Source organism: Melozone crissalis, unplaced genomic scaffold (assembly GCF_028551555.1).
Source record: "Melozone crissalis strain CALT ecotype California unplaced genomic scaffold, PUWL_Pcris_2 ptg000034l_1, whole genome shotgun sequence".
Lineage (NCBI taxonomy): Eukaryota > Metazoa > Chordata > Aves > Passeriformes > Passerellidae > Melozone > Melozone crissalis.
Genome location: NW_026535812.1, coordinates 16953741 through 16965784, shown reverse-complemented (window position 1 = coordinate 16965784; position 12044 = coordinate 16953741). Strand labels below are relative to the sequence as shown.

Here is a 12044-nt window from a genome sequence, read left to right as displayed (position 1 = left end):
TTCTGAACCCTTCAAATATGTCTGGGTCCACAAATTTTTACTCTTTGTGTACACTCTGACTAGCAGGTTGATTTTGTTTCTTCATTTGCAGAAGTTGGAGAAGCATGCCCTGAACCAGCACATGGATTTGTCAAGGTCAGAAAGCCTTTGACTTCACTGACATTAAACCTTTATTTATTTGATAAGGAATTTACACAGGCTAGCAATGTTCAAGTTGTTTAAATACAAGATATTTTCTAGGAACTGTGGCATGCATTGCTGATGCATGGTCTCATCAGCAGGGGTAGAGCCTTGAGCTTTTTATTTATTCTTCCTCTTGAATTTGACAGTCATAATACAAAGCATGGGACAGGCTGTCCTGCATGGATTTCCTTTTACAGTGGAACATCCATAAACAAAATAAAGCCAGATAGCACTTTAGAGATGTCCAACACCCCAAATGTTAACATACATTTTAAATGTTAACATTGTTCAGCTCAGCAGCATAATTTGTATCACCTTTCTTGGACTGGACCAAGACAAATCCTGATAGGGAGAAGTTACAGAGGTCAGTAGTGTACAGTGGTGTTTTCTCTCACCAGAAATAGTAGGTCACTAACACTGTAACTGTGTATTTCAAGTAAGGATCATAATTAGGTTTCAGGCTACTTCTCACTGAAGGGCACTTCTAATACTTTTGAAACTGGTGAATGTGATTTTAGAGTGCTCCAAAAATTGACAAGGGAAGAGGGATGGGAAGGCAATGCAAGTCATGGCAAGGAAAAGGAATGGTCCATTAGTTAGAGTACTGAGAGGCTGGATCAGTTCCTTTGCAGTGCTGGCTGTGCTGTCCTGGTCAGTGTTTCATTTCCACTTCAGAGGAACTCAGCTGGTGCTCAGTTTGGCACCACACAGCCTGTGGCCAAACCTGGGAGCTCATAACTCTGACTGATATTGATAGTGAACAAACAGCAAATAAATACTTGTGAGAGGACCATTTTTTAAAGGTAGTACAAGTTTTTGATAATCAAGTGCCCAATTTACTAAATTACTGTTCAGCTAATAGTTAAGAGTGTTTGTGTGGCAGAATGTTGGGAAGATAAATGAGTGTGTCAGTGAGATGCTCAGATTGTCTCATTTGTTATTTTCCCCTCGTACATGGCATTTGATAGATGGCACACTGCTTTCCATGCAAATAGCTTCACCCTGGCTAATTTGTATGTTTGTGTGTGGGAAGATGTATGGAAAAATGGTGGATTTTTTTGGCATTTGAAATTACTCTTGGGGCAGTTCCATCCTGCAGGTTGTGTTGGCTGAGGACTTGGAGTTTTTTCAGCCAGCACCACATGAAAAGCCCAGCTCTGCTGCAGGTTCTTCTTGCCATTCTGCTGTTCATTTTCTCTCTCTGACTTCCCTGCCAGTCCCTGTCTCCCTTGGGTTGCTGGCTGGGGAGAGCTGCACTTTGCAGCTTCCTGCTAGGATATGGAGGTGCCAAATGGAGCCCTCAGAGGATGCTTTTCATCTTCTGCCTCTTTCTCATTTGCCTTAATCCCAGAACAAGTGGTAGACACATTGTGTTTGGGACAAGCCTAGAAGGACATGAGCAGGCTGCCCTGTGTTCCCTCTTTCCATTCTCTAAGCTTTATGTGAACAGGCCCTGTGCACACATTCTCTTTGTCTTTTCAGTGGGGCATGGAAAGTCTGACCAGCTTTCAGCAAGGAAAAGAATCCTCACATCTCTGCTGAGGCAGCCATCTTCCCTTCCCCTCCTCCACACACAGAATTTTAAAACAAATGTTCGTCTGTGATGCAAAATTTGCTAAAGCATCTGTTTCTTCCTGGGAGCTCTGGAAAAATGTGATCAGTGTGATGAGTTTGTGTGAGTCTGCCTGGAAACTGTGTGTGTTAGAGGATGAGTTCAATATGCAAATCTCCAACAGCTCCTATTTATACCCATGTCAGGGCCCATATTGTCCCTCTTCTGTCTGCAGCTCCCCAGGCAGTTCCCTGAGCAGTTGTTGTAGGCAGTCCTGACTGAGAAGGCTGTGCTGCCATAAAGCAGCCAAAGGCAGCTCCTGGAAAGGCTCTGGTTTGTGTGGGCTCACCCCACAGATCCTGCTCTGTTCAGCCTCTGGTGTTGGCACTGGTGAATCCTCAGAGCCACCCTGAGGAGCTGCAGAGCAGGAGGGCCTGAGGCCTGTGGATGGCTGTGTCCCTGTTCAGGGTGGCATCATGCAGGTGTGCAGGCTCCTTGTTCTGAGCTGTCAGTGTCTGAGTTACCCTGGGAGAGAGATTTTGCAAAGGTGTACTTAAGATCATTATTAACTGTCCCTTTGGAAATATGAATATTTCCTACTTCCCTTTAGATTTATTGACTGATTCACTGATCAGGGTGTTTTGGAAGCTGGCACAGCCTCACTTGCTGAGAGTGAAAAGAGAAGATCTCTCTTTGCTTAGCACTCAGCAGCTGAAGAATTCCCATGAGTGGCAGTTACGAGGTCAACAGCAATAGAACTACCCTTGATACTAATATTTTGTAAGCTAAGAAAACAAGCTGGATAGCTGGATTGGATGCTATTCTTTTTCTCGTGTTATGTAGAAAGGACTCCTTTTCCTAGCCATTTTCAAATACTAGAGAAGAGCAATTGTTTGTGTAACAATCTGTTATTGTTAGCAATGTTCTTGTTTCTCCACAGCACAGTGACACTGCCTTTATCCTTTAGAAGCAGTGGAAAATGATAAATGAGGTTAACAAGCTCCAGTCTAAAGTGAAAACGAAATCTGTGGCTATATAACTCTTGTTGCATTCATTCTGGTCAGGGGTTGGTTGGTTTATTTATTCTCAGGGAAAAAGCATCTCTTTTCCTTGGCCTCCGGAGAATGAGAAACCATGACTGAAACTCAGCTGGAGTAGCCTATTTCAGAGCTCAGCAAAGAATATTACCCACAGCATTTAGGGATAGAGATAGCTTGTTTTCCTTATTTGCTTCCCAATCAGAAATTGGATGAACCTTCGGGATGCAGAAACAGGGAAAATCCTCTGGCAAGGAACAGAAGATCTGTCTGTCCCTGGAGTGGAGCATGAAGGTACTGTGTGACTGCATTGTGCATTTGGGCTGGGTGGTGCTGCATGTCTGGGTCACCTGAGTTGCAAACATACCCCTGCTTTGAAGGACAGATGTCACTTTTGTCACTTGGGCAAATCATATCACCCCACTGTGCCTCAGATTTTCATTGCAAATAAAACAGGAACTGTCATCTCCATCAGAGGAACTTGGGGAATTAATTAAAACATCCTCTGGCCTGAGATTAATGCCCGTTGTACAAGGAATAGTTAAGATCCTATCTGGTGCACAGTTCACTCATCCATCTAGAAGATGGATGACTGCAAACTGTGGCAGATGCAGAGGAGAGCTATTAGGAGAAGCCACTGAAAAGATTACTGATGGGAGGATGCTCTTCCTTGGGAGAAGAGGCAAAAAAAGCAGTTCTTGTATGTCTTAGCTAGAAAAGAAATCTGAGGTAGATGGGTCATGCTTAATAAGTAGGCTGAGAACGGGGGAGACATCCAACAAAGCAGGGTAATCTGATGGTGAATTAAAAGGTATGGGGAAATGCAGTTCTGCTACAGTCCTGCAGCAGAAGCAGTGAGGACAAGCAGAATAATTGCTCTAAAATTCAATCCATATGTGTCCTAAAGTCATTCTATAGTACTTGTGTGTGTGTGTGTGTGTTCTGTGGCCATTCAGGGCAGGTCACAGTCTAGACACAGCAAACGAAGAACCAAATACATAGCAGAGTGAATAAAATACATTTGCTTTAAACAGGACTTCTATTTGCTTTTTAAACATGACTTCTATTTTATTTAAGTACAAGTTTCTTTATAAAATGAACTCTTAAGTTTCAAATCATGGTACTGTATTACTACCTTAATTTACTATTACCACTCAGATGAAATAAAAACAGTATTAATGTGGTATTGGATTGCTGCCAAAGTCTTAGCATTAAACTGCCTTAAGTAGTAAAAACCACAGCCTGAGCACCTGAAACTAGAATTAATCATCTAAACCAGCATCTGACAGCAGGAGCTTTTCCTGTCATCTCTGTTCAGGGACAGGGCATTTGAAACTGGGAGGCAATTTGGAAGATGCAAATCTGTAAAGTTTGGTTTCTTCCTATATACAAGCAAATCTTGGGCTAAGCTGCTGAGGTGTAGCTCTTACAGAATCCCCACAGCCAGCTTTCATTCAAGACATACAAATTGTCCTTTCATTATCTAAGAAAAGGTGTAGTTTAAAATGTAAAATCAGTTTGGCTAAGATAACTTGCTTTCTTCAGTGTCCCAAATATTTAAGGTAGCTTTATTTAAATGAAATGAAAACATAATTATATGAATATTTTAATTGAATTTCAGTTTCTAACTAAATGGTTGGACCCAAAATTACTTGTAAGTAAATAAGATATGTGTCATTCAACACTTTCTAATCTAATCATCATTAAGCATCTGACTAAATGTATGTTAACCATGGAAGTGCCTAAATAAATGTGCAGGTATAGTACATACTCAAGTTAACAAAAAGCACTAGTAAATTTAGGATTAAGTCTATGCTTATCTGCATCCCAGTATGTTTTAAAATAGATTTAACTGATGAGAATCAAACTCCCTTCTTTTCTATTTTAATAGAGAAAAAGAGAGAAATAAAAGTAAAATGAGCTCAAAATAAATAATTTCAATTAAAATTTTTTCTTGATGGTATAAATGTAAATTAAAATGTCTTAAATCAGATGTTTAAAGACAACACAGTCCTACTTTTATTAAAAGTAACTATTTATTGGTAGTTTTACAATGTTAAAGCAAACATTCTCAGGACTCTGTCTTGGGGATGAAAGAAATGAAATTACTAAATTGCAGAAGAGTTTTAACAAGTCATTTTACACTTAACTGCAAAGGGATGTTTATCCACAATGGTGTAGTCTGTACTGGGGAGGGCAGTAAAGGATGGTGCCATGCAGGTTTCCATGGTGCAAAAAATCCCATTAAAATAATTAGAGAACTTTTACATTTAAAACTCTTGCCTTACACTTCTAATTTTCTTTTTAATATTTTTTTTTAATTTTAGGGGGTTTTTTTAATCAAGCTGTGTACTTCTCCTTGGGGTAGGATGCTGGCTTACATTCCCTAAGCCTCCAGCTCTGGAGATTGGTGTTGTATCAAGGTCTTACTCCACAGAAGTGTTCTACATTAGATAGATTTGCCTGGGGTTTGGGAGACTCCTGCATTTATTAAACACCAGCCTGCTCCCTGCTCATGGATGTTTTGATGTGCCTTCCAGTTTGGAAGAGTTTGGCTTATAAAGCACATGCCAGCTGTCTTCCCTCCCCTCTTTATTTCTAAATAATTCACGTGAAACATTCTCTAATATGCAGGAAGGAATTATACACAATCACACCACTGAAGTGTGACGGGCTTGGGAGATTTTTACTGGTTTGCCTTCCCCCTCATACTCCCCTGATCAGGACCCTTAATCAGTGCTCTCTAACTGTCCCTTCTCTTACTCCTCCACCTCTAAAAAATTAATTTTGTGAAATATCTACCAGGTACAGTTTGCCTCTTGCTGTTGGTGTCTCAGCCATTGCAAGAGCCCAGAAACCTGGATTGTCAAATTGCTCTCTTGAACCTTCCAGTGTGGTTCTGGCTTTACAGCCTGGGCAAGTCCCAGTGTCAAGGGAATAGACATTTACTTCCCAGAGCTCTGAGATGGCTGAGGAAGTGCTGCTGGGCTGAGAGACACACACTTGTGGTTTGCTCTGGGGATGCACAGTCAGAAAGGGAAGGAAAAGTGAGAAGGGCTAAGGAGCTTGGTGTGCTAAGCAGCCCTTTGGCTGCCAGTCATCTTCAGCACAATTCTCAAAGTAAAAATTTAAGTTGCATCTTATATTTCAACTTGGAAAATTATGGGGTTTAGTAACAAACCACTAAGAACCAGGAGTCTGGTTCTGAGAGATCAGTATTGTATCCCTGGTTCTGTCATAAATTTCATTCTTGGCTGTGGGCAGGGTACGTAAGGTATTTGCATCTTGGATTTCACTCTTGCAAATGTAAAAGCAAATGTAAAAACAAAGTCCTTTGTGTTTGTATTTTTCCTGCTGCTATGATCTTGTATTAGTCCTAATCATTATTTCCAAGTATAGAATAATAGTACCTGCAGAAGCTGGATTTTATTGTGTCCAAATAATGCTTCTTTATCTGTTTCACAGCTCGAGTTCCTAAAAAAATCCTGAAATGCAAAGCAGTATCCCGGGAGTTAAACTTTTCCTCAGCAGAACAAATGGAAAAATTCCGTCTGGAACAGAAAGTTTATTTCAAAGGGCAGTGTCTAGAAGGTATGGATGTGCTCTGTGTGCTGCAGCACAGGGACTGACCCCCAGCAGGGCAGGGATTAGAGAGACTAAAATGGGTTGAATGTGGTGATTTTAATTTTTCAGAGTAGCTCTGAAGCACTCATCTTGTCAGGACTAATGGGCCACAGTATTAAGGATGGCATTTCATAAGTGTATTAACACTTTGTTATGTAAGCAAAAAAGCTGGGTAATCATGCCTGAGGGCATAAATCCACCCCAGGCTGCCTGAGGCAAGGAAACAGGCTATTTCAGAGTCAGCTATTACAGGAATTCCTGGGTCTTCCTCAGAATGCCAGGCTGGAGCCTCTGGTTTGCCTGGTTTCAGCAGTGCCAGTGACCCCACAACTGCACCTGTGACCCCCCTCAGTGCAGTGCTGCTCTTAGTGTGGGCTGCAGGAGGGGCAGATAAAACACTGAGCTCCGTAACTTTTGGGCAACCAGTTGCAACTTAACCTCAGCTGGATCCCAGGATGTCTGCGGGAGGAGGAGGGTGGTTTCCTATTCCCAATTAGGTGTGTCAAAATTTTCACCCAGTGCCACGGAAGTGGTGTGACCCTATCAGTGCCATCAGCTATTTTAGAAAGGGAGTATCTGCTCTGAGAGGAGGGCAGGGTTCAGTGCAGTTTAAGCTGTACAAAGTAATTTAAATGTAAAATGTTGGCAGCCCAACAGGACAGTTTAGGGAGTTCCCCAGCCTATCAGGTGAAAAGGACCATTTGTGAATTTCCTTCTTTCAAATGCCTCTGGATTATTTTTTTTTTCTTTTACTTTGCAGAATGGTTCTTTGAATTTGGTTTTGTGATTCCTAACTCCACAAACACTTGGCAGTCCTTGATAGAGGCAGCACCTGAATCACAGATGATGCCAGCTAACGTTTTAACGTGAGTGCCTTGGGCTTGCAGAGGCTGAGAGCAGGCAGAGCAAAAGCAGTGCATGGCATTTCCTTGGTGGGCAGGAGAAGAGGGAGCTGCTACCAACTCTGAAACACCTCACTACTCTTAGTCGTTGAGAGATAAAAGGGGTTAAGCCAACCTCATTACCTTCCTTCCCACAGGTCCAATTTGCATTAATATAGCAATAAAGGTTTGGAGAAAGTGAAACTGATTCTTTAATAAAGTTGCTTAATTTTTTTGCAAGGTGAATCGTGAAAGGATTTTAAAATGTTTTACAACTTAATACCTGTTATATCCAGGGAAGAAAAAAACCCAGCAGATTTTTGGGCCATTTTTAAATCAGCTATTGATCATTGATTCTTGCCCAAAGTAGTTCAGTTGATGCAATATATCACCTGTAGCAGCTGCTCTGGTGTTTGTTTCATCACTGTAATATTTTGCTGAACTTTGGGTCTTTAACATTGGCCTGTACACATTTAGTGTATAGGCATACATACACATTTATGTACATTATGCACAGAGTTGTATCTGGGGCTAAAGTACTTGAACAGGTAGGAGTCAGTCATTTTACAGTCACCTGCAGGAAGATTCACACAGCCTCCCCACAAAGTCTGCTCCTGGCTCTGTGTGCACAAGGGCTCCTGAGCAGGGCAGGGATGCCTCAGATGTGTCACAGTGACACGTGGTGTGGGCTCCAGCTTTGGGGGATGATGGAAAAGGCTCCTGGAGGGAGGCCTTGGGAAGGGTAACCATCCTCCCTGCAGTGCTGGATGGGTGCTGGCAAGCACACGAGCAGAGCAGTGCCAGACACAGAAGGGTTTGGGAACCCTGCTGCCAGCAAGAGGCAGGCAGGGAGCAGCAAGGTCACTGTGTCCTCTGGAAGATCTCCCTCTCCAGCATTTTCCCTCTCATTCCCTGTCTGGAGCAAAGCCAGTCACACAGAGAAGGCACTGGGATGGGAGCTACCATCACTGATTGCCATTCACAGCATGTTTCAGAGAGTGGACTTGGAGGAGAGCACCAGTGTTCCAACAGTGCTCCTGGCACAGCCTGCTCAGAACCTTGGAGTGCTGCACACACCTCAGCTCCCAGAGCTGGGCACTGTCAGTACAGGAGGAGCCAGATTTGGGAACCAGAATAAAGAAACAAAGACATCTGACAAGTTGCTTTTGATCATCTCAGGAATTCAGGATGTTTTCAGGACTGGGAGTCAAGAGAAGTTAGTTTTCAAATGACCTTGAGTATTTTCCAATGTCCCATTTGTTCCCTGAAGTATGTCCACTTGCAGTGGGGAGCCCAGATCTCTCTCTCTCTCCTATTTATAGAGGTATCCTAAAGTCATTCTTGAGGCTTTTCAGTAGAATGCCCCAGCCCAAAGAAATCCAAAGGGGAATTTGTGGCCCAAAGAAGTCATCATTTTACAGCTGCCAAGATTTGGACACCCCCCTCACTTTTCTAATATTCCCAAAGACTTCATGTTTGTCTTGGTGTTTCCAAACCAGGAGAGAATGGAGATGTGATCCTTGGTGCTAACCAAGGCACTGTGCATGAAGAGTTCCCAAGATGAGCAAGTATCAGATTAAGGACATTCCCTGACATTTCAGTTCAAGTGTTGTCCACACCACAACAAAACCTTACACTCTTAGCAGGTCCAGTGTTACAGACACCAAGAGCCACAGTGGAGGTAGAACTGCTCCTTTGCTTTTCAAGGTCCAGGTTGTTTAGATTAGGTCAGATCACACTGCTTAGGTGTCCAGGTGTTATAATGGTCCCAGAGTTCTAATTTCATGTACCAAAATCTCAGAAGTCAGCAAGTTAAATCCCCAGAGCTTCTTTCACACCCAAATCCACATTTTCATTGCTGTTTGTATAAAATATGCTTGTGCCTTTGCATTTAAGCACTTCTTAAGGGAAATGACATGTTGGTTGATGTTGCTTGCTCAGCACTAGAGGACAGAGAAGGAGAATAAAAAAAAAGAATTCCCATTGGTTTTCACAATTCCTGCAGGAGACAGGGCCCTAAAGGTGCTGGAACTGCTGGTTTATTTTTAGCAGTGGGAGTGAGCAGGAGTTTGCTGTCTGAGCACTCTGCAGGGTGAGCAGTACCTGAGTACTCAGAGGCTCAGACAGGGGAGGGATGGGGGGAACATTCCACACAGGAATGGGAGATCCCTGAGTCCTGACTGACCCTGAGTGCTCCCAACCAGAGAAATGAGGCTGTGGTGTGGTCAGGGTGTGAGCCCAGGCTTGTGAGAGCGTGGAGAGGAGCAATCACTGTCCATGCATCCTTCTAACACCTCTTCTCTCTCCTCCTTTCCTCCTGCAGTGGTAATGTTATTATAGAAACCAAATTCTATGATGACGATCTTCTCGTAAGCACTTCCAGAGTGAGACTTTTCTACGTTTGAGATGGGGCTTTTTGGAGCTGTTTTAGTTTTCCTCCATACAGTTCTTGGTGCAGAACCCCCCCGACTATCCAGTGGAAGACACTCCTGTAGGCAGTGACCCTGGGGACCAGCTCAGCGTGGGTTGTGACCTTTGCCCATCAGTTCTTTTGCTTTCTTCTCTGACAAGACCAGACCAAATCCTCAGAGACGGGGCCAGCTGCGTAGCGATGCCCTCGGGAAGAGAGGCTGTCTCTGAACACAGGCAAATGGTGGTCATGCAGAACAATACTGTAAATTTGTGTTAGTCTCATCCTTTCTACTTCTCTGGACCCTGGTATAATCTCCCATTTCCACTCACACCAAACTCTCGATGCTTTTATTTTGGGGTTAAGTTAACCTTTTCATTTTTCTCATGTTGTAGATTTTTATCCTTTCGCTGGATTTCTGTGTAACTGGTCCACACATCCTCTTACCCCAAACTTGTAAAATAGACTGTGATATCACCTAATGTAATTAAAACAAATTTCTCAATTAAAACATTCCTACCGTCCAAAGAAGGGAAGAAATGTCAGTTTTGTGTGTTTTCCTTTCTGTTACAAAAATGTACCTCAGCAGGCGCAAACTCCCATCGCTCAAGCCAGCAGCAGAACAGGGCTTCCCACTGCTCTGCCCCTTCCACAACCCCCCTCTCTGTGCTCTTCCTCCAGCTGCCTTCATCAGAAAGGTGTCCTGACTTCTCTGACCAAGGCTTCTCCTTGGCCTCCCCTCTGTTAATCCCTTGGGGCCAGTTGTCCCCTTGTCACCGGTTTCTCAAGCAGCACTGCACACTGTTGTGCTTTTCCAAGTGCCTGGGGACACTCAAGCCCCTCTGGAAAACTCAGGTTCCCCTGAGCCCACAGCACCACTCCCGTGCTGGGCTGGGCTCCCTGGAGCTCCACTGACACCAACACTCCCCACGTGGGGAGGCTTCAGTGACAGCAGCACATTTTCTGTGACACATTTCTCCAGCCCTGCTGCCACTTTTCCCTGCAGTTTGTAATCAGCTCTTGCACGTGGACATTGTGGGAAGGGGCATCTCCAGCTGCTGCTCCTGAACATCACAGGCAGCTGTGTAATCACTCAGTGCCTTAATCAGCCTGTCCTGTTGCTGGGCTGGAGATCCTCAGAGCCACAGGGAAATGAAAGGCATCATTTCACATCCTGGATTCAGCCACTGGGTGTGTGTGGGAGGGATACAGAGTAAATAGTGTTTAGGGGGTTTGAAGTTGGACCATTAATCCCCATTAGCCACGACAGCAACTCTCACCAGACCTCACTGATGGATCCCAGCCTGGAGCATCTGCAGGGCAGAGTCTTGTCAGCAGTGTGACCCATCCCAGGCCAGCCTTCAGACAGAGACACCAACCAAAACTGCACCCAGCACGAACGACAGCCACTGAGGGTGGGACACAAAGGTATCCAAAAAGGAAAAGTGAAAAAGGTTGAGGGTCTTGAGAGCAGCTGTCTGTGTTGTAGGGCAGACACCCTGCCAGACCCACAGAGGAGATGTTCAGCAGAGACAGGGAGCAGGCACCACCTCTGCCAAGCTCAGATACAACCAAGGACTGACCCAGAGCACAGGGTCTGAGTCTACCCTGCTGCCTTTTCCTTCTAATGGCCAATCGTATCCTGGGCTGCATCCAAGGCAGCACAGCCATCAGGTCAAGGGAGATGATTCTCCCCCTCTACCCCAGTCTCGTGAGACCTCACCTGGAGTGTTGCATCCAGCCCTGAGGTGTCAGTACAGGAAAGACATGGACCTGATGGAGGAGGTCCAGAGAAGGCCCCAAAAATGATCAGAGGGGAGGGTGGGCTTGCTAGTGAAGATAGGCTGAGACAGCTGTGGTTGTTCAGCCTGGAGAAGGCTCCAGAGAGACCTTTCTACAGCCTTCCAGTACTTGTAGGGGACTGTAAGAGACAGGAAAGGACTCTTTAGTAGGGCCCATAGCTATAGGACAAGGGGTGGTGGCTTTAAAGGAGGGTCAGTTTAGATTAGATATAAGGAAGGAATTTTTTAGGGTGAGAGTGGTGAAACACGGGAATAGGTTGCCCCATTTCAGGTCAGGTCAGGTCAGTGCATCAGCACCTGACCCGGTTCTGATCAGGTGCTGATCCACTGATCCTGACCCGGTTCAGATGTCCCTGCTCCTGGCAGGGGGATTGGACTAGGTGACCTTTAAAAGTCCCTTCCAACCACATCATTCTGTGAGACAAACTGTGAATTCCCAGAGCCACTTACCCTCCCCAGCTCCCTGCAGGGCCGCTCACGCTGGCGGCTCCGCGGGGCTCCAAGCGGCCACCGACCCGCGTGGCTGAGGCTCCCGCCGGGCGAGCAGCGCTGGGA

The 12044-nt window shown here is 44.7% G+C and overlaps 1 protein-coding gene across 1 annotated transcript in view; it reads left to right on the top strand.

Moving 5' to 3' along the window:
* The window catches only part of PDE6D (phosphodiesterase 6D), a 34467-nt gene extending 24235 nt beyond the window's left edge, over positions 1-10232 (top strand). Inside the window, exons 2-5 of the mRNA XM_054282527.1 lie at positions 2978-3066; positions 6238-6363; positions 7157-7262; positions 9601-10232. Coding sequence (XP_054138502.1) covers positions 2978-3066; positions 6238-6363; positions 7157-7262; positions 9601-9682 — 403 coding nt within the window. The 3' untranslated portion in view covers positions 9683-10232. The remainder of the gene's footprint in view (positions 1-2977; positions 3067-6237; positions 6364-7156; positions 7263-9600) is intronic.
* Positions 10233-12044: the final 1812 nt, after the last annotated feature.